Source organism: Poecilia mexicana, unplaced genomic scaffold, assembly GCF_051168715.1.
Source record: "Poecilia mexicana isolate PSO_F unplaced genomic scaffold, ASM5116871v1 scaffold_18, whole genome shotgun sequence".
Classification (NCBI taxonomy): domain Eukaryota; kingdom Metazoa; phylum Chordata; class Actinopteri; order Cyprinodontiformes; family Poeciliidae; genus Poecilia; species Poecilia mexicana.
This window is the reverse complement of record NW_028263387.1, coordinates 20707692-20730873: the sequence shown is the minus strand read 5'-3', so window position 1 is coordinate 20730873 and position 23182 is coordinate 20707692. Positions and strand designations below refer to the sequence as shown.

At 38.7% G+C, this 23182-nt stretch overlaps 1 protein-coding gene across 1 annotated transcript in view; it reads left to right on the top strand.

Moving 5' to 3' along the window:
* The window catches only part of LOC106928770 (neuroligin-2-like), a 151043-nt gene that overhangs the window by 74801 nt on the left and 53060 nt on the right, over positions 1 to 23182 (top strand). Inside the window, exon 3 of the mRNA XM_088016049.1 lies at positions 7257 to 7310. Coding sequence (XP_087872175.1) covers positions 7257 to 7310 — 54 coding nt within the window. The remainder of the gene's footprint in view (positions 1 to 7256; positions 7311 to 23182) is intronic.

Below are 23182 nucleotides of genomic sequence, written 5' to 3'. Positions count from 1 at the left end.
TTTTAGCTGGTTGGAAGGTAAACAGGAGCATAATAGCAACATGAACAGATGTTATAATTTTCCTTTTTCTCTTGCAACAATCATAGTGGAAGTGGAAGTCATCAAACATCAACACGTCTGTATCCTGCCAAAGTTGTTCAGTTTTCTGCCTTTCCAAACAATTGCTCATATCGTTGTTTTTTAAAAATGGGAACTAAGACTTTACGTCTTTGAAAGCCAGACTTTATTAGCGCCTTGCAGGACAGAGGCTGCAGGAACTGTCCTCAGGTCAGACTCGAGCTGCCATTCACCTGAAAACGGACGTCACGGCTGCTCCTGGTGCAGCCAAGCTGCCCGTCTGACATCCTCACTCAAATCTCCGGTATGCAGAGCTTATAGCGGCTGAGGGAGCTGCACTGTGTGATAATGAAGCAGAAGATTGGCAGTTGTACGTCTGCCTGCCTGCCTGCATGCTTCATTGTCTGAACACCTTCCCACTGTCTTGCATTATTAAACACACACACACACACACACACACACACACAGAGAGAGAGTATCTAGAGCATGACACTGTGAGAAATTGAGGAATGCATATAAGGGTGAATGATTCTCGGAGGAACGGCATCTCCTTCATCCCTGTTGCTCATCTTCTTCTCACTTGCATACTAATTTAGATTCAGATCTTTTGGAGTTAATCGTTTCATTTGCAGCAGAAAGTTTTATTTCCAACAGGATATTCTGGGGTTTCTGTGACACGCAGACATACGATGACATGTGCAGCTCTAAAAAAAAGTCATCCATCACGGCCAACACTCGCTTATAAGCTGTCAGGACTAAATCTTACGCCCACATACATCATGTCAGACCTCCTCAAATTGCTCAAATGAGCCATTAAATTTCCTCGCATGTGAACATATTGACTTCCTTGATTGTATCTATAAAGATGAACCAAAGAAAGACATAAAACTTTTCGCTTCTGTGAAAACTTAGGCAAAGAAAACATAGTTTCCAACCTAAATACAAGAAAAATACAACTAGAAGAATATTGTTAGTCTTTCTGTTGTGGCAATTTAATGCATTTACAGCTTAAACCTGCATTTGTTCCTGGAACTATGATTCAATACATTTTTTGGTTCTGTATCATTTTTAGTCAAAGTTATGAAGAGCCGTTAAACTCCAAGGAGCCTCAATTTTTTCACTTGATTTTCAGCCACTTTTACTGAAAATTTTGGTCAAAAACAAACAAAGTGACTTTAATATGCTTAAAAAACTTTTCATTTCTAATTTTTTACCCAGTGTTTGTGTTGTTTGTGTGTAAAGAAGATCAGTTCGAGGTCTGAACCTGCGTCGCTTTACGGATGAACACGTACGATAGGAAATTTTTAAATTTTTCTTAACGTCGTAGAAAATAAACACGTTCCTCGGCTTCATTGGGCTTTTCACGGTAGTTAAAGATAAAGTTGTGTTTTGCAGGTTTTTTCCCCCCCGTTTAATCCTTCATTAAACCAGACGAGAAAAAGCTCATTTCTGTCCCGATTATAATAACAAGCCCTGATATTTCTGGCGTCTGCAGGTCGCTGCGGTGTGGAAAGCCGATTACGGGGCTCCTGGGGGCTTCGGGAAACTGCTCATCACTGCTTTGATTGGATGAAAGATTTTTAAAAATGTCAAGAAAACAAAAAGCTATTTTTCCCCCCCACGGCTTGATTCGAACCGCCTCGCCCGCTCGTTGCAGAAGACGTCAATCAGGCTTTGCTTTCTTTTTCCCACTTTCCCCACCTTGATTCTTTTCGGTAATGATTCCTTGATTTCTGCTTTTCCGATGTCGTCGCCTCACGTGAGAAAAAGAAGAAATAAAAACGGGTTTCTGCAGTTATTTCAGAGTCACTTCGATATTCAAACCTTTTCAGACCTTTACAGATTTTTTTTGACAAAAAGCTTTTGATGCACATCAATAAAACACAAAGACGGTTGAGACGGTTACCTCTGTTATTGGCTTCTGCTTCCATTGGCTCCAGTGTTAATTGCTGCTTTCATCATGTTGTTTGACAAAAAAGTTACAAAAAAAATACCTGGAGCTCAAATCCAACTTTTTAAAGAGTTTTAAAAGTTGTCCGTACTTTTCTTATATTATCTCCACTGAAGTTCTCGTCTCGTCAGTCTTAATTTATTTTTATCCGTTTTGTACTTCCTCTAAGGTTGCATATTTATATGTTGTGAATGCTTGAAAGCCAAAGTCTAATTTGTTGTCTTGGTCAGTAAAACCAATCCTGGTTCTGATTTTGCTGGAAGGGAAACCGAGAACGTTTCTCCAGGTTTGGTCCTACAGAGAGAGAAATCTTTCACTTTTCCTGTGTGCAAAAACCTGAATATCATCAGGTCTTCACTTTTACCCCTTCACAGGTTTTCTATGGCTTTAATCTCTGACTGATGAAATAAAGTTGATTTTTTTTAGTTTTTATGTAGGTGTGCTAAATTTTGTAGCACAAACTGTTTCAGTTCAACAACAGAAACATCGTAAGTACTGTTTTATCTTTTGTCGACATTCAAAGCTTATTTATGTTTGTTCCAGTTTCATTATTTTGAATTCTGAACGGGTTCTCAAGAACCCTCACGTCTTCGGTTCTTCATCAGTGAGTTTTTCAGGTCTATTTTACTTTTCATAACATCCAGTGACTTAAATAAATGACCTCCTGTCATGTTTACACCTGGGAAACAGCCATGGATTAATAGTTACAGGTTTTTAGATATTTTCACTGTTTTAAACCTAAAATGTTTCGTTTCAACAGAGCCCCCTAGTGGACATGGGGGATTTTTCGTCTTTTGCGTTCTCTCGCGATATCTAGTGGTCAGTTCATGCAACATCTTGAATACTCAAAGTTTTTCTGCTTCAATATAATGTTTTGCAATGTTTTTCTATGTTTGTTAATATTTCATTTGTGTTTTTTTATTTATTTCATGCCTTTTGGTTTTGGAGATTTGTAAAATAATGGACGAGAGCCGATCAAACATGGGATTTTCATCCTTAATCCACAAATAAAACATGACAAAAACGTTTTGAAGAAGAAAATAAGGAACTTTTTTCAGTTATTTTCACAGGGTGATGTCACAATCGAACAGTTTTTGTTGTCTCTCAGTCTGAGTAGCTAATAAATGTGCAGTCTCATCTCCATTTTACACAAACTAACATGAACATGCAGTTAATAGATGCATTTTAACCAGTTTTCTGCACCAAAGAGTTCAGAATAAAATGTGTTTTGACTCAAGATCTTTAAAAGTGTATATATGTTGCAATTTAAATTTAGCATTTCTTGTTTCTGTGACTGTGTACAAAAAACAAGAACCAGTTTGTGTTTGCTAACTTATTGCGAGGGATCTTATAAGATAAAATTTCCCTGCTTCTGTATTTTGCAAGGAAATGTTTTGTTTGATCCCAGCACAGCAACAAATTATGAAAATATAGATTGTGTAATATTTTTTATGTTTAGATGTGCGTTTGGTCTGAAATGTCGACACGCTGATCCACGTTGGAGAAGAAAACCTTCTTTATGTCACGATTCGATACAGAAATGAATTTTATATCAAACGTTTCGTGGATGCTGTTTACGTTATGAAACTGACGAGAGAAAAAACAAACAAACTGTAAACAAAGAGAACATTTAAAACGATTCTATAAAGTTTCAAATTTCATCAGTTTATATTTAAACAGAATTAGGTTTGGGTTTAAGTCTGTAACTCAAATGATCAGCATTAGGTTCACTTAGCTGCCCGGCTTTTCCTGTAGAAAAAATATCATTGTATTGTTCAACATCTAGTAATTTTAAGCATTTTGAATCGATTCTGAATTCCCAGGACTACGAATTACGATTCTCTGTAGGAGTAACATATTTTTTCTTCGCCTCTAATCCACATCCAGACTTTAAACCAAACAATCTTCCTCCTCATCATCATCATCCTGATCTCTTTTTCCCTGAAACTCCAGAAGACACCTTGATTCAGAAAAGTCCCTCTAAAATAAGCAACAGAGAGCAGAATGAGTTTGTAATGAGCTCAGTTTGCACTGTGTGGCTGCAGGAAACGCCGGGACTCGTCAGATTTAAACTCCTCGTGAATTAACTTCCTGGCTGCGTTTCTGCTGCTGCATGTTTTAATGCGTTCGGCCGAAGCCACTCAGAAAACCGTCTCCAGTCCACTTATCAGGCGCAACGCGGCGCTCCACTTTGGTTCTGCTGAAATTAAATGTGATTGGGTGGAAGGTTAGCGTCGGCGCCGCGCTGCAGGATGAATGGCAACAAAGGGACTTTTTGTGACCTTTACTGGGAGAAAAAAAAAGCAGAAAAATCCTGATTCAAGACGTTTTAAGAGGAGCAATTTGGCCAAATCAAAATGTACCAACTTCCTGGAACATCTTGTGGTGTGCCAGGAAATCCTTGAGTTGACAAAAATAAAACTCTGACTGCAGATAAGGGCACATTTGTTTTATTTGTAGCCCTTTTCAGAGTTTTGAGTACCAAAACAAATCTGTTTTACGTTTGAGAAACGTCCGAGTCAAGAAATTGCCATTCAGTTTTGGATCATATGAAATTCACATTTGGACTCAGCGCTTGGATAAAAAGATGTTTCTGCAAGATGTTGTGATGGAAAACTGCCTGAAGTTTTTCCAAATCTGAATTTTCCTGACACTAAACAGATTAATGCATAAATTCGTCTCATTTTTACACTTTTGTTCTTGGGGAAAAAACCCCCAAAAAATCAAATTAAGAGAACACAAAAGGCGGAAACCATCCAGTTAAATGAGGAATTTTCCCAGTTTTGCCACATATGAATGTAATCCTGTATTTTAATGTGATTCATGTTGAAATGACAGCCTGTCGTTTTAGGCTGTGACAGTTATTACAAAAAATGGACCTTAATTCTGGTATCTGGTGAAATTTATTTTAATATATTTTTAATGAGATCAATACATCAACCCAGCAGAGTCTCTGCACATTTACATCAGAGTTTTCTGCCATTTCTGAAGAATCAAACTTTCAGAGGAAATGGTTCTGATTTAAATATCAGGTCATTTTTACAACATAAAGGTCTGTAAAAGTTTAACGTAGCAAGCTGTTCCCTACTTGTTTATTCAAAAATTAGAGACATTATTCGGATCTCATGAGTTTATTTTATGTCCATAATTGGAGAGGCTTTGGTTTAACTGCTGTGGCAGCACAAAAATACCAAAAAGTAGAAAAAATAACCGAGTCCCGTCCAGCTGGTCCATTTTAAGAGTCAAACCAACTAATAAACTCCGACTTCCTTCCTCAGAGGTTTCCAGCTGAGTTCAGACAAACATCTGATATTAAATATTAAATATTTCATGTGAAGGTTTTGTGCTTTAGTGAATATTAAATGTTCCAGGCTGAGCTGTTTCATTGTTGAACAGCAGATCATTTTAAAATTTCAGGGAAAAAGCCGATATTTAAAACTCGCAGAGTTTCCATTTGTAGAATGAAAACAAAGACTGTCTGTTTTATTCAAACGCCTTAAAAATATCTACATTTTATCACGTTTTTGTGTTTTTCACAGGGATTTTCAGTGATGGACCAATTAAAATAGTAAATTGATGTGAAAAGAATATAATAGGGTTTTTTTTAGCTTAAAAAATCAAGTAATAAATAATGAAGCATCTTTCACTCCTGATTTTCTTTGGGAAACATCTCTACCAGTTTTTCTGCATCAGGAATGAGATTTTTGGCTGCTCATCTGGGAACAACAGTTTTCAAGTCTTACTACAGATTCTCAATTGAATTCAGGTCAGAACTTTGACTAGGCCTTTCTAAAACCAGGATATTATTAGTTCTGAACACTTTGTAGATCCAGCTGCATGTTTAAGGTTGTTTTTCTTCTGGAAACTCAAATATTTTACAGTTTTCCTTCCCTGTAGCTCCATCTTCAAACTGTGACCAGTCTCCCTGTTCTTGGCAAACAGAAGCTTCTACAAAGCATGACACTGCCACTACCATGCTCGCCTGAGCAGGTGGTGTTTCTGGGGTGAAGAGGATCATTTCTTTTCCTCCAAACATTTGAGTTCAGATTAGAAAGTCAAATGTTATCGTCTTCTACACGGTTGCTGTGTCTTCTTTTGCATTTCTTTCAACAGTTGCCACTGAAAACCAGAATTGCTCAGAAGTTTTCACTTCGACTTTCACTTAAAATCCCTACAAAGTTCGTTGAATTTTGTTGTTTTAAGGTGAGAAAAGGTCAAACTATTTTCACAAGAAACATCCAGAATGGGAGGAGTTAAGTTGTGCAAGATGATCTGGAGAGCTTCTTCAGTGAGCAAACGTCAGACGGAAAACCGTTTTTAACGTTTCACACGTTTGTTACATTTTTGGTCGAAGGATGAGAGAGAGAAAAATCGGCTCTCCCTCATGTTTGTTTACACCGATGGATGAAATAAAAGAGGAGGTCATTTCCCTTCTCCACTTTTCTTCATGCCACTCTTTTAATTTAGTAAAAATACATCCTGTGGGCAGACGGGGGTCAGGCCGCGCTCCCCTCTTACCCAGAATCCTCTCTGCAATCAGCCTGACGCTCGCTTGTCATTTCGGGCCGACGAGCTGCTGCTGTTGCGCCATGTAATTATTTTCCCGCCTGAGGAATAAACACCGAATACCTCACACATGATAAAAAACCCCAAACCAAAGCACCTGCTTTCTGTTTCATCAGGAACATGTTTAACATGCTGTTTACCGTTACAGGCTCCGTGTCGTCCTGTTAAAGCTGTCTTTGTCTCCGGTGTGTTTTTCTCACTCGTTCACCATAAGAAACCGTGTTCTGACCCGTTTGAGCATCAGGACCCAAACCTGTCGTTCTTCCTCAGGGTTTTTCTTTTTAATTTTTTATTATTTACACATTTTTTAGAGGTCAGTTCGTTTTTGGGTCCTGTTCTTCAAACCCCACCACCACCCAGTCAGCGTCCAGAGGTTTCACCAACAGAGCAAACAGGGTTTAGAATAAAACCAAACAAACATGGCAGCCGATTCCTTCTTTGATCTTGTGTCTTTTCTTGTGATAAATCTGTGTCTGTGATGCCTTTTTTTTGTTTTTGTGCTCTTTTTAAAGAAAAAAAACACAATAAGCAAACATGAACTCTTGAACTGATTTGTCCTTTTTTCACTCTTGCTTCTTTTCTTTTTTTGATATTCTTTTTTTTTTTTTAATCGGTTTTTGCCAGTAATCTTTTTTGAAATTTTCTCTTTTCTCTTTTTCCCCCCTTTTTTTCTTAACCCTAGGTCCGCTCACAAAAAAAACTGATGAATCTTCAATGAACAAGCCTCGAGACGAAGGTATTTTTGTTGCATGTTTTTCCTTTTTTTCCTTCTTGTTTTGAAAGTCTTTTTTTGGGGGATGTATGCACACACACACACACACATACACGCATATGCATCCACACACACACACATGCATTCACATTCAGACACACACACACGGGTCAAACACCTTCATCATATCAGATGCATACCAATGTGTTGCTGAACAAATGTGTTGCTGACCACTTCAATTAAAGACGCTGCCGTCTGAATGCTAATCGTTAGCCTTATATAACCTTGGCTGAGCAATCCCGTCTAATGAAACGTTATAAAACCATTCACCTTTGTTTCCAGGTGCTTATCTTGCCCTCAAATAACAAACACCATCAGCTCTGTGCCCTTGAAAATACATTGTCCAGATATCTAAAAAAAAAAAAGCAAATTATTGTGCAGATTTTTGAGCAACAAAGCCGCCATTGAAGCCGCAGCAAACAATGAGGCTTCATTACTTCACCGCAGCCGCTTTCTCCAGGCTGAAATTGCTACTGGACGAAGTATTAAGCCGTACTTAGTCCGAGTCAGGGATGATAACATCAAGCGGAGTTAAAAAAGAGGAACATCCAAGGACACTCGTGTCCCACTTTGGAGGCTGCGGGTCTAATCTGCTGCTGGGAGGAAGCAGGAAAACGTCCAGCCGGCCTTCAGTTTACCTCCCACCTGCTGCACCGAGCGGAAATGCTGTCCGCACTTTCATCTCCCGTCTTTGTTCTCCTCGTTTCATGGAGGGGAAAAAAAGATGACGGATGGTATTTTGATTCTATTTTTAAGGGTTGTGCTCCTCTTTTCCTCACTCCAAGATGCTCTTTGATTTAAGGATTTTTTTTTCTTCTTCTCCTTTTTTTTATTTTGAAGTTTGAAGTCGGGGGAAGTTTGACACGAGAGGATTTTCTCGGTGATCAAACGAGTCGGCGCAGACGCGTCGTCTTTTTGGGCTGCCGCAGTCGGGAAAGCAGGGAAACGGCTAAGATGCCCCTCGTTCGTCTCCCCTAAATACATTTTACCAGATTTGAAGGGAAATTTCTGATTCCATTTACCCAAACCTGCATCTAAATCCTCTTCAAAGGTCGAATAAAACTTATTTAAACAGCTCCATCTCCTGCATACGCTTCGGTGTTAAAGCTAAAAAGACGCTTTAAAATTAATGATTATGATAATTACCCCTGATGGAAACTGAGGAATAACCTCTTCCCTGTGACATTAACTTCATTTCTGATCATTAGTTCCACCAATAACCAGGTTTTCCACTAATAAAAACCATTTTTCATGCTAAAACATATTTTATTTTGCTGTGTTTATGTTTTATTCAGTTGTTTGCTCACTATAAAGGTTTTATTTGGAGATAAATCGTCCTTCTGCTGCTGAATAATTTCCATGAAAAAGAACAGAGAAATAATAATTTAGTCTGGATTCACCTTCAAACAACTGGTTTAGGATTTTTTTCCTTTATTAGGAGAAAAAAAAATACATGAACTCAAAATATTTAAACAGCTTAAAACAGCAGATAGAAACAAATCTTTTACTTTTCAGGAAAACTAAACTGAAATAACTGAAGCGACCTGAACAGAACTGAACTGAATGTTCAGTTTAACAGGAGAGCTGAATTGACTTGGATTGAACTGAATCAGTTTTAGTTCAGTTCATTTCTGCTCAGTTAGACTTAAATCATTTTTTGTTGGTAAATGTCTATTGAATTTTATTCAGCCCAGTTTGTTTTGAATGAACTGTTTGAGTTAGTTTGTGAATTCAGTTCATTTCTGCTTCATCAAAAATATTTGATTCAGTTCAGTAACGTTATGCACGACTCCAAATGATTCAATTTAAGCTTCAATTCACTAAATTTGTTCATTTTGGTTTAAATCTGGTTAGTTTGGATTCTGCTTTATTTATCTCATTTCAATCTGGTTCCATTAAATTTTTTTTTTCAGTTTAGTTCGATTAAATTCGGTTCCACTGAGATAACTTCAGTTCATCATTGAGATTGGTTCAGTTCTTTTCAGTTGAATTGAATTAGATTCAGTCAGGTTTAACTAACTTCAGTTCAGTTAAACCAGATTGAATCCATTTGATTTCATCAGTTCTTTTATTTGATTCACTTTGCTTTCAGTTCAGTTAAATTAAGCCTGTTCAGTTCCGTCTAATTGAATTTGCTTCAACTCTGATTTCTTTAAGTGTGACCCGTTTACAACAATCGGCGTATTGTCGTACAAAAAGCAAATAACTTTAACAGTTTATCTCAATTTATTTTGATTGTATTAATTTAAATTCAAGGTCAAAAGTAACAGATTTCACTCAGTTTTAATTTAAATTACTAAGCAGTTTGGAAAACAACGTCATTACTAGCATTTATCGTTGTTGCGGTCTCATATTGAAATCATATTTTCCTAAATTTTCTATGAAAATAATACGATTCCAGACATAAATACAGCTGCTGAAACGCCCCGTTGTTTCAGGGAACCTGCTGAGATCTTGTGTTCCTCGCTGTCAACCGTTTCCACTTATCGTCGCTGTGAAAGTCTGAAAAAGTGAAAGGGGATCAGCGTAGCAAAACAGCATCGTTATGCGTTTAAACCCAGGAGATTTTCCTTCCAAGCAGCAGCCTGTTTGGATGCAGAAAAGGTGCTTCATTATCGTGGGAACAGAGCCGACGTGGCTCTGCTACCCGGGATGCGTCGTGTAAGAATCCAAATGTTGCTCTGAGTCGTTCCCCGAAGGAAAACGCTTAGAAACCAACTCACTGCTGTGACCTGGACCCTCTCAGTCCAGGCTGCTTTTCTGCGTCCATTTTCTAAAAAAAAAAAAAATATTCCACCATATTTTTAATCCGCAGGGGAGACGAAACTCTGCTCACAGGGTAATTGGTGCAGTTTTAAAGTCGATGTATTGTGGTTAGGATAGGTGTATGGGCGATACAAAACATTTTATTTATTTTTTTTTTTTGCACGAAATCATTCCTAGATGATGAGACTTTAGTCTGGTCCGTTCTGTTTTAGGGACTCTGTCACTTTAAATTCAGGTAAGCTGGAGATGGCCTTGCATCCCAACTTAACGTTTACGCTTACGTGAAAATGGCTGCAAAATGCAGCAAGTGGTTTCTGGATGGTAAGTGAGCAACAAAATACTTGTGTTAGGTTTTATCCAGCAGCCATTATACAGCACATAAAACCAGCTGACCAAACATGCTGGATTACGCTTGTGTTGCTAAGTAATTTGGAGAATTATCTTTTCTCCATGCTAAGTTCTTGATGTATGAGGTTGAAGAAGAGTCAGTGAGTTGAATTCATGGATTATTGGATACCAAAATACAAAGGTCCATTCTGACATGCTACTTTTAGGAGCTAACAAACATTAGAGGCTCTCTGAGTTTAAACTTTGAGACACTCCCTTTTATTTTTAGTTAATGTTACCCGGCAACCTTGGATGGGATGAAGGTAATTTTGTCCTCTCAGTGTGTGATACAGAAAAGATGAGACACCCGTTGAGCTTCCATTAGCGTCTAACAGGAAGGTTTATTCTTCTTCTGTGAAATGAACATTTATAATACTATATGCAATACTTCAGGTGTCACTTAGCAACTGTAATACACAGCCCTAAGGTTCAGTACATGACAAATAGCCATAATATCCCTTTAAACCGAACATAAATTCTTTTAGCAAGCTCCATTAAACATTATGAATTTTATCAAGTGACAAAATCTATACAAATTTTGGACGTTAGCTTTTATTTGAGCTCTCTTCCTGATCAGAATACGAACGGATGCTTCCAAAAACATTTGAATAACACATTTCCGATCCCAAGTTGAAAAAATAAACTGGAAAACGTCTCTAAGTTTGGACAAATTTGAGCAACTCATCTTAAAATCAAATATGGATTTGGTGCTGCTGGTTTTACACGCTTAATGTTCTGAAAAGGCTTTGTGATTAGCTTGAATTGCTACCAGTTCATCATGTTCTCATCGCTGAACAGAACAGAACCAGGAACAAATCAGAAATAAGTTTTATAACTTCCTCTTTGAGGGATAAAATGTCTGATTTTCAGCTCCCAGTTTGATCATAATGGCTCTAAGAGCGCAGAGCAATTTTTTCTCTACTTGGAAGTAAATGTTTATCCAAAGAAGTAATGTTTGCTTTCAGATTAAGGATGTATATTGAAATTTTCTTTTGTTTGAGCTCCTCTTTCAACATAAAATACAATAAAAATCAAACTTCTTCTGAATGTCTCAGTGAGGATTTCCATGTATAAAATCATCTCCACACATCTAAACGCCGTATTTGTGATGTAAATGGTGCAGAAATAATTGCTCCCTTATGTGTTCAAATAGTTTTATCTACCAGCTGATTGTAATTGAAAGCAAGCATTTGGTTGGAGAGGAGGTTTAAAATTTAATTCCTGCACTTTACTGTGCAACGACGTGTGATGCCATTTTAATTTCCCTCTGTATCTTTTGATTCGGCTCGCTGTGAGTTTGCATCCGTTCTGTCGCCTCGGCCCTGACGCGGGCGCTCGTCTCACCGAGCTCATGAGCGTCTGCGCTCATCAGAGAGGAGGTGAGGCTCTCCTCGCCAGCGATGAGGTCCCAATTCGGGGCTCAGGTGGTTCCGGATCGTCGGAGGAAAACATAAAAGTCGAATGCTTCCGCTCTCCCCTTTGTTCAATCTCGCTTTAGTCTGTAATCCCATCATCTTCCTCTCTGTGCTCACGCGCTGCAGCTCGACACGCTGGCTGCTGCGTCAATCTGTCTAAAAGCCGAACCTGAGCTCTTCGCCTTTGCATCCTCGCACCTCAGGCAGAAGCTACTTCCAAATGAAACCGTCGGTTTCAGGTGAGGTTTGGTTTAAATTCACGTCTTGTTTGTTTTTTGTGCTTCCGTTTGGATCTCGACTGCTTCTAAAATCAACCCAAGCACTTTAAAAAAAAAACACTCAGCTGTATTTTGGTGTCTAAAAAATAAGCAGTTTCAAGAACATTACAAATATTAAGTCACACTGACTTGTTACTGTTGAGAATAAATAATTCTGTGTTTTTCTTCTGTCTCTTTTAGCTAGTTGCAAAGCTAAAGCGAAAGGAAATTACGTCAGGGAACGCCTTCTGTAGGGCGCAGCTTAGATAGAGGCTACCAAAGAGGAAGGAAAGCTTTTGTTTGCTGCCATTTTGTTATATAAGGATTAATCCAGAATGCATTGCCTCCCAGCCAGGCCCGTTTCCCACGCTGGTTTTCTGATTCGGCTCCGTTTCCCGCGGTGATAACAGGAAATGGGTAGAAAAATAAAAAAGTAACTCTGGTTCCTGGAAAAGGTTCCTGCTGTGAAAAAGCAGATTTCAGTTTTCTGCAGGTTTCTTTGAGACGGAGGACCTTAGTGATAGTAAAGCAGAAAACTTACGGTTGTTCAGATTCCTGTTTGTAGGATTCAGTCATGTCGGTTTCTCTGGGACGAAATGCAAGAGAAACTAAACAAAAATTAAGACGCTGACGCTCACATTCACGTCCAAACTGGGAAAAAAATTCATGCAAACAGAGGTAAAATATACATACGCCTACATCTTGACAGCTTATTACTGGCTATAACTTTGAATAATCCTTCACTCACAGACACAGAAGACGGTATTTAGACACAGCAGAGGCAATTATTGTGTAAAAAAACGTCTCCAGCATCAACAGTAAAAGCCTGCAGGATTTACATAACAGCCCCACAAAATGGTGCATGGAGCCACAGCAGAGCACCATTAAACTGATTGTCTCTGCACCCTGTGAGGCTCTAACGATCATTGGACACGAAACTTGATGCTTCCTGTTATTCCAGATATACAGAAGCAGATCACAGGAAAACAACGGCCTGGCGAAAACATCCGAGGCCGTATTTACTACGTTCAAAGAGAATATCATCAAAATGCTTGTAAAAGTTTATGTGTAAAATGTGCTGAAAACTCAGAGCAGGACAATGGCTCTGAGTGTGTGTGTGTGTGTGTGTGTGTGTGTGTGTGTGTGTGTGTGTGTGCGCGTGTGTGTGTGTGTGTGTGTGTGTGCGTGTGTGTGTGTGTGTGTGTGTGATGCTGAACAGCCTGTAAGAATGAAAGGTTGTTTTCTACGGTTTGCATGAATGAGCGCAGTTCACTGAAATAATGGATCTTAATTAAAGATGTCACAACAGATGAAAACGTCCTCGATGTTTTTATTGACGTGTCACTTCCTGCCATTTGGCTGCTGATTTTATTAGTTCGGATTCGGGAGTTAATTTCAAATGATTGTTTGATAGTTTGATCTGAGCAAAGAACACATGGGGGGTAAGTGTTTATTAGCAGGAGGGCGAAAGGTTTTACCTCTGGGGAAGTTATGACAGAAAAACAAGATGATAAATATTACAGGACGGACTCAGGCTTTTTTATGTATTGATCTTTTTTTTTAAGTTTATTTTCATGTCTCTCTGCAGCTGGATTCAGTCTCATTAATCTTTCACTGTGGAGGTTATTTATACATTTGATGTTTTCTGCTTCTGTCTGAGAACGGTTTTGCTCTGGAGCAGCAGAGATAAACCTGGGAGTGATGGCTACTGCTGGCTTTAAAACAGGAAAAAGAAACGCACACAGAAACTAAAGGCTTATTACTGTAAAATCTGTAGAGCCTTCTGTGTTCTGTTAGTATTATGGGTAAAAAAATACTATTTTACAACACTTTTGCAAGCTTTTGCTTATATGTACATAAGTTTTTTATATTATGGTGAAAGATGAAACGTAATATGACTTTTACCTCTTTTTTTAATAGATTACATCTGTTGTTAAAACATTCTTACTTATTGAACTGAATGAGAAATGGTCAAAAAGAGGAAAAGATGCAGAGCTTTCAAACATCAAATAATGCAAAAAAAAAAAACAAACAAAAAAACAAGTTCATATTAATTGAGAAACAACAATGCTAATGTTTTAACTCAGGAAGAGTTCAGACATATTATTTGTGCTATAAAATGACACCATGTGCCTGGAAAATACAGACTACTGCCTCTTTATTCATTATTCTACAGACGGGATTTGGATATCATTCAGAAAGTGTTATTATTCTTCAACTTAATCATTTGTTGTCTTTGGAAAATTTTACTTGGCAGCGACTCAAGATGAGGAAGGATCAGTGGGACGCTGTAAGCTGGCTGCCCTGTGGGACAGAAGCATATTTTTGACAGGCAGCCAATGCGTTCGGCTGTTCAGCCTTATATATTCCTCCTTATTCTGCTTGCGTTTACTTATTTCACATGGTGTAGTTAGCGAGGGAGTAAACACGGTCCTTCTCTCTCTCTCTTTATTATGCTGGATCTCTGGTCCTTGGACTCCTCTCTCCACTTCAAAACGTTTCCTCGCTGGATCTTGCTAGCAGTACCTTATTTTGGGAAGCGGCGCCATGCATGCATGGACGCGCGGCGCCTTTCATCTTTTCCACATAATTGGGTGCATCTTGAGAAATGCTGTCCTGCTAAATCTCCACATTTCTTGGTGGATTTTCACGATGCGGACAGTCGACAATACGCCAACTCTCCAAGTTGTGACAAAAAACAGAAAGGACAAGAAATGAGAAATAGAGACTGCATTCATCATATTGTTGATTTCATTCATTTTTTTTTCCCCCTGCATCCTTATGTGCTGAGCAGAAATGACTTTTTATAAGAGGATTTTGAATGAAATGAGGTGGCACGGGGACAAGATTGAGTAGTGGTGTGTATTAAAAATTGATGAAAGAAGAATGAAAAGGAAAACAATGAAGGGCAGGGAGATGAATATTCCAGCAGAACCCTTTAGCAGGAAATTCATAACAAACCGGGACTGCCGGGCGCGGAGAACTCCCCCGTGTCGGAGGATGAGGCGGCGCGGTGCAGCGCCGCGCGGCACCAAATTGAATCCGATGCAGGGAGAGGATCAACAGCACTGTCAAATCAACTTTATTTTAACATTACTACAGAGACCCAATTTCTTTTCCCATTCCATCATCGCGCTTCTCGGTGGGCCTGTCGGCTATTTGCTGCCGAGCCGCCCCGGTTCCCCCATTACCTCTGTGCTCGGCCCACGTCGAGTCAAGGTTATGTCGATACCGCATCCTGCACACCTACTACGCCGCGCAATGACGGATAGTGTTTCATTGTGCCTGAAACCCTTTGACAAACCAAAGGAAAGTGAAGAGGAGGGAGAGATGGAAAAAGGATCGGAAGCCACCCGGAGGTAGATTTGGACGGAAAACTGGGGAAGAGCGAACCGACCGCCTGGCAACTCCAGGCTCGTCAGCTCCTTTAGCGCTCGGGAAAAAGCTCAAGACTTTCCTTTTTATCTTTTTTTGGTCTTGCACTTGGCTGCATTCAGCGTCAGGTGGGATGCTTATAAGGGATTTAGGGACTCTGGCTCAGTTCCTTCTCCACTGCTGGACCTCAGTGAATACCCCAAACAGCCATTGTGGGTCTATATAATCCAAATCAATAAACTTAAAAGTACTCAATGAAACAAATCAAGCCCAGAATTGTCAACTTGTGTTGCAGAAAGGACCTCCCAGCAGGCATCACTGAGATTGGTGTTAGCAGTGAAGCGTGGCAGGATTAAACACTCTGGGTTGGTTATTCTGCAGTTCTGAGAGGAAATAAAATTCATGAGTCATCAGTTGCTTTTATACTGTGTGGATTCTCACAGTATACCTTCCCTTTCAATACGTTCGAATTAGGGCTGAAACGATTAATCGGTTCAGTCGTGATTAATCGAGTTTTTAAATAACCATCAACTAATTTAATAATAGTTAACTGGAGTACACAGACTCAAAAAAGGATCATTTGCTGTAAGAATAACACTAAATAAGCCAAAACTGTACAAAAAATATGTACATTTTGCACTTAAGATGAAGTTTTATCTAAAATGTAATTTAAATAAAAATCATATTTTTCTGTCGAGTCAGTTTATTAAAACATAGTCAACATATTAGCTCTACACTATTGATGTTAAATTCAGCAGAAAGTACTGAGCTTTTCACATGTTGATATAAAATGTATTGTTTTTAGCTGCAGATTCAAATGACAAAGCTTTCACTACATGAACGCTTATTGAATTTTAGGCAATAAAATGTTAATTATTTGTTTATTTGCATCTTTATATTGTATAAAAACAGCTTAAGTAGTTAAATAAACAATCATTTTTTTAATAAATTAATCATCAGAATAATCAATTACTCTGAAGAATTTGAATTAAAATGAGTTACAACATTTAATTCCCCTTTGGGATCAATAAAGTATATTTGAATTTGATCTCTAATTAGACATTCATTAAAATTTATAGTGGATCGTATCAGATTAACTTTTTTTTTTATAAATTAGAAGCGGTGCCACTTTGGCGACAGAGTTTAAGGCAGTCGTGTCCATTCTGTTGTTCATAGATCTATAATATACTGAGGCAGCACTGGACAGGTCTGCGACTCCAGTCATAGACAGTCACTGTCCTGAAACTTTTGGATGCATACCTGCTCCAACACCTAAATCAAAAGCCTGAATTACCTTCCTGGCTGGTGAGGAAGTTTTGCAGTAATTAACCATTGATTTAGGTGTGCTGCAGCAGGGATGCATCCAAAAGTTGCAGGACGGCTGCACTGGAGGACTAGAGTTGCAGTCTCCTGCAATAAAACATCAAAATATATTGACTCACATTGTATCGTATCATGTTGCATCATATTGTACCAAATTTCAGTAATTATGACATCAGTAGGAGCTTCTTAAAGAGACAGAGGCCTAATTTCACGCGTCATATTACAAAGTTAAACTTCTTTTAATTTCTGTTTGATATATTGAGCATTTTCATGAAAACTGAGGGCGACATAATTTCTTCATTGCGAAATAAAATGACTGGAAAACACATAATGCTGCTGCTTTGATTGCACCAAAGGTTTTGATGATAGTTGTGTGTGTTTGGCAGTCAATTTCACACACTTTTCTGGGTCAAAACTGAATTGGGCTGAATCGATTAATTGAATTAATCATGATTAATCAGTTACTTAAACTACTATCAACTAATTTAGTAATTGGTTAATCTCTAACAGGAGTATACAGACTCTAAAAATGACACAATTTTTGAAAAACAAACAAATCAAAACGGCAACAACAAAAAAACAGCACCCTCACAGCAGTTAAGCCAAAATTGTACAAATATACATGTTTTGTGTATCGTTTTTTCTGCACAGAACTCCTCAAGTATCATTTTAACTTTACACGCTTCAGATTCTGTCAAACAAAATCCCCTATTATCCAATTAGTTTATCCAAAAAACTATTAAACATCTTAGTAGACAACATGTTTTAGCTTCAGATGCATCATTTACTACAGATGATCAATCATACATGAATGCTATGTTATTGCATTTTAAACAATATTATTTTTATTTTCTTATTCAAGAAAGGAGTTTAATTATTTGCTTCTTTTAATGTGTTTCTTGTATTAGGTAAAAGGCTTAAATCTGCAGAATATGCCAATTTTTTATCCGATTAATCGATTATTTTAGTGACCGATTTTTCTAACGATTAATTGTTATTTGCAGCTCTACACTGAGTAGGTTGCAGTTCCCCTACCTACCTTTTGTTTTAAACGCCATTAAAAACTGTATTTATGGCAGATTATGCAAGTTTATACAGAGTTTGAAAACATCCACTATTCTTTTAACATCTATTGTTTGTGTTCAGGGAGAGTCGGTCTCAAATCAGCAGATAACATCCACTGGCTGAAGGCAATTTGTGCTCAAGGTCTAAAACTCACAGCGAAGCAGCAAAACCCAACAATGCATTGATTTGAAAAGCTCTCTGACTCCTAAACTTGAACAATAACATGATTCACTTTCAGAAATATTTTGTCATGTAATCACAGATGGTTAAAAATGTTTCTCTTTGACCATCTATGGAAGGAAATAATGTCTGAGCTCAATCTAAGGCCGTGATGAAGGCCGTCTGCCTTCCTGATCAAGATAGCTACGTGTGCAAAAGTCAAATTTATCTTCACAATTTTTCTCAGAATTGAGACTTTCTTCTCAGAATTATTACTAATTTTTTTCTCAGAATTCAGACAGTTTCCCTCAGAATTTCGACTCTTCTCTCGCAATTCTGACTTTTTTTTTTCAGAATTTTGACTTTTTTCTCAGAATTCAGACATTTTTCTTGGAATTCTGATTTTTTCAGAATTCTGAAGTTTGATTATAGTCAGACTTCTGAGATTAAAATCGGATCTTTTTTGTTTTTCTTCCAATGGCCTTAATTCTCTTGCCTAAAAACACCTCTATCTGTTCAGAACCAGTTCTATGGCGTATTTTATTTTTTCTCCTGGAGTAACTTTGATTAGTCAAACCCAAATAAAACAAATTTTTTTGTTGTAAATTTCAACAGACTTTTCATTCCTGATGCCCTTAAATAAAACCCAGAGCTAAAAGTTGAATTTACAAGCCGTCTAATCAGTAGAGCCTTTGTAAACCAATCAGAGTGATAACAGGAGCTGTAGTAGCAGAAACCGCTTTCCCAGCGTCAGTTTGTCAGGACAAACACGACGCTGACAGTCCTCATCCTCGCCGGAGCTCAAACATGGAGGATCGCAGCTCGCGCATTTGTTTGATTACAGATTAGCTGCTGCCTTAGCGCCAGCGACGTAGCCAGCCAGGAGGCGGATCTCAGACATTGCGGCTCACGCTGCGGGAGTCGCTTTCACATCCAGCCCCGACACCAACAGCGGGAAAGATTAATCCTTCCTCCGACTGTTCACACACACGCACTTCTGCCGCTGCACGCTGAGTCAAGTTGCTTTGTTGATTTAGAAAAGTTCTCTCTTTAACAAGGCAACCAGTTTCCAGGGTGTGTTGTCTCTTTCTGACAATGCGTGTTCGTGCTCGGATATTTGGTGCTGCTGCATAAGCATCCCAATTAGGGAGGCATTGTTTTGTGTAAAATAGAGAGTGGTCTGCAGCGACGGAGCTGACAGCCGGTTTTAATGGGAACACTGGTGTCTAAACCGAGACAACAGCCAAGACTGTCAGCACCCAACGTTTTGTTTCTGCTGCTGCACCTCACCCACAAACTGGAAACGCACTTTGTTCATGACAGAACGTAAAGTGTGTACGCTTTTATTTGCTCAGTTATAAATGAAGCAAAATCACAGCAGGAATCTGGAGAAGCAACAGAAAATCAATTTGGAGCTTCAACAATGAGGTGTGAACGAGTCAAATTGTGTAAAATTATTCTGTCACACGGTTTGGTTTTAGTTTTCACGTCTCGAACATAAATAAAAACATAAAAGCTGTAAAAACATTTTAGCTCTGCTGGATTTCATTATGCGTTTCTCCAACTCTTAAAGTCCAACTGCTGCGACTTGGAAAATTATTTACAGCTTCATTTGGATGTGGAAGGAAAACAGTTTCCTTATGGATGACAGTGCAGCATGCTTTTTTTAAACAAACCTCTTTACCTTTGTACCCTTAAATAAAATGCAATGGTTGCACTGGTTGAGCCTTAGTGCAATTTAATCTCAGCTGTTTTATAAAGATCGCAGACGTTTGTAAAAAAAACAATAAGTCATTTAGAGACATCAGAGGTCGTGGCTGAAGGTGTGGAGAATCTTAAAGGGTTTAGATTGAAAGTCAACATCCTAATCTTTAAATATCTTACAGAGAACAGTCCAATCCATCATCCTGAACAAGGAAAGATGATGGCGCCACCTGTGGCCACCGCTGACTAAACGTTTGTTGTGCTAACGCTAAAGCAACGACACCAACACCAGTAGAAGCTAATGCTAAAATGCTAACTCCATTTCAAATTATATCTGTCCTTGAAAGACCAGAACCCTCGAATGCCAATTTAATTTTGACATAATTTACAATTTTAAGAGAATCGATCTATTTCACATTAAATATTCATCAAAAAAGTCACATTTTGTTGATCATGATTGATTTGTAAGAGCAAGAAATTGTGCAAAACGTCTAAGGGTGTGGATATTTTTTACCTTCCCAAAAGGTGCAACAAAACTAAACTAAAAGCATATGCATCTGTAAAAACGGTCCAGTCAAAGTCCTGTGGTAAAATGTGAAAACCATGAATAATTTTCCTGCCAAATACGCTGAAGTTTGTGGCTGTAATGAAGAGCTCAGGGTGTGAAATACTTCATTTGAATTTATCAGTAAAAATAATTGCCCTCTAATTAAAAGGTTTTGCTCGAAGCTGAGGAATTTATTTTATTTACATACAAATGCAGGTGTTTACACACAGATGTACGCTCGAGTGAAAGTGAGCCAGGATTTTATGTCATGCATAAATAATCCTTGTTAGCAGACAAACATCCGGCAAATGTACAATCGGGCGTTGAGCAGCAGAAAGCTTCAACGCTTCAAATGGGATTTTTAGCATTTTGATGGCTCACATGTAATTTAGTTCATGCACGACTTGATCACAATTGGCTTTAGCATAGCGCTAAAGTGTCAGGAAACACATATATGCATTGTTTTCTAATGCAAAACTAAGTGCATCTATTTTAGTTCTGCACAAAATAAAGAGATAAAAACCCCGTTTGATGCTGAAAACTCCTCATTCCCAAGCGTGTGTTTATAGGCAAAGATAAAATCAGAGTATATCTCCGCTGGGGACGGAACGACCAAGCCAACCCCAGTCAATAAAGTCTGACGGCAACACACACTCGCACTCATTCAGCCCCAATTAGACCCCCGACGCCTCGTGAAACCTGAGCCGGAGCGGCGGCCCCAGTTATGACCCGATCGTTACAGCAGGGAGGGACGCTGCGGCGGGCAGGAAGGAGGGAGGTGGAGCGGAGATAATGAGAGGTTGCATCAGGACAGACGAGCACTGGGCTGCAGTTGATTGCAATTTATTTATAGACATGCTGTGGACACTTTGTGCAAGTGAAAACTTGAGATGTGCTGTTGCTGTTATACCTGTGTGCTCAGTCAGAAGCTCCACAGCGTCTAAAACGAAGCGTTGAAAAGTCAAATACTTACTTATCAGCTGTGATGCACACAATGCAACAAGCCTGGCTGATACCAGTTAATCAGTCAATAAAGGATGTTTGTATGGCATATTTCAGCAACAAGGCAGTTCAAAGTGCTTTGCATCATAAAAACACAAAAAAATCAACAGTTAAAACATTAAATTTGTTCAAGTGTTTCATTTTATGGTGTAGATTGGTGGAAGCTGAGCGCTGCTTCTCCATGTTTGGTTACAGTGATGCAGAACCTAATAACTATTAATAACAGTTATTATTTTCTGCGTAAGTAGAAAGTTGATGCTCTTTTATGTTCTTTTAGTCTTTTTCATTTTGGCTTCATCTTTTTAAAATAATCACAGCCGAACAGGGACATGTTTGTTTTTTAGAGAACATTTCTTTTCTTTTTCTTTCCTCTGATTTAGTTCATTTGCTTTTTATTTTCCTTGCTGTGTGGCTGTTCAGGCCATGTCGGTCAATTATTCTGTTATTTAGCAAAATCCTCAAGTTATTATAATCTTAACTGACCTAGAACAGAAAAAGTAAACTCATTTAAAATATCAGCGTGAGGGAAAGAATGTAGGTCTTTTTCATATGGTGAATATAAACATTTGGCTTCAAATGTATATTTCCAGCTTAAATATAATTTTAGTCTGAATGCAAGAAGAACGTCTCGACTTTTAAATTAAAAATGCTTTAGGAAGGGAAACATTTCTTTTATGTTTTATTCTTGAACTCAAAGTCATGAAGTTGAAATTTGATTTTTGATTAAATATGCATATTGTGTTCAAAAAAGTATTTCTAGATTTTACATTGTTAGAGAATCTTTGCTGGAAAATGTAGTATTTATCTTTCGAACAGGATAAAAACGAGCCTCTCTTCTGGAAATTTGGGGACGTTGGGAAAATCTGACATGAAAAACGACTTGGACAAAGTTAATATTTGAGTGCTTTATTGCCAGTTTGGTAACAAAAACTGAAATATGACATCGAGACACACAATTAGATTTTTGAGTGCTGAATTCAGAGCAAATGTTTGTATTTTCAACCATAAAAAATGTAGAAGTTAATGGAAAGAGGCGAAAAAGAAGAAAGAGGAGACAGGGGGTCAGCGCAAGTTCAGATGGCTTTCGGCTGAAAAAGAAAATGGAATAAAAAAAAAAGAGGAGAGGGCTGCTGCGAGTCGAGTCTCTGGAAAAACAGGACAATGGATGGTTTTTGTGTTGCCTTTGTCACTGTGGCATTTTGCAGAACAGAGGGAGCCATCTGCGGGGTTTTTGTCTCCTCCCCGTTCGCTCAATTTGTGGAATTGATCCTCTTTCTAATACCGAGGAAAACACAAAAAAGGTCAGCCCGAGTCAGGGTTCTGCTCAGGCCGCGAACGGCGAGGACGGAGAGAGAGCAGAGGTCGGAGGAGGGGAGAGACGGAGACACGGCCGCTGATTGCCGAGAGAAATTCCAGATGAAAACCCCCGGAGAAACTCGCTGAATAAAACAGAGGGAGATGGAAAATGTGAGGATTCTGGAAAATTAAAGCGAGGAGGCTTTGAGGTTGCGAGCAGCGGCGAGTTTGCTGGAGGTAGAAAAGTGAATAAAGGAGGGAGGCAGAGCGATAAATGAACAGAGGGAGAAAGTTAGAGAGGAGCTCTTGTGTTTTCTGATCTACTGAGTCTAATAAGGCCGTGTTGTTGTCAGACCAGTCTGGGCCGGCTACTCCGATTCCCAGTTGCCCGACTCATCTTCTCGTTCCTGCTCACTCGGCTGCTTTGTTCCTCGCCCACACTTAATCTGCTGAGGGAAACAAGAAACATGGCTGTTTGGTTTGTGGGGGGGGGGAGAAATTCAGGAGGGCTTCTTCTCCAAATGTAGAGAATTTTCCTTT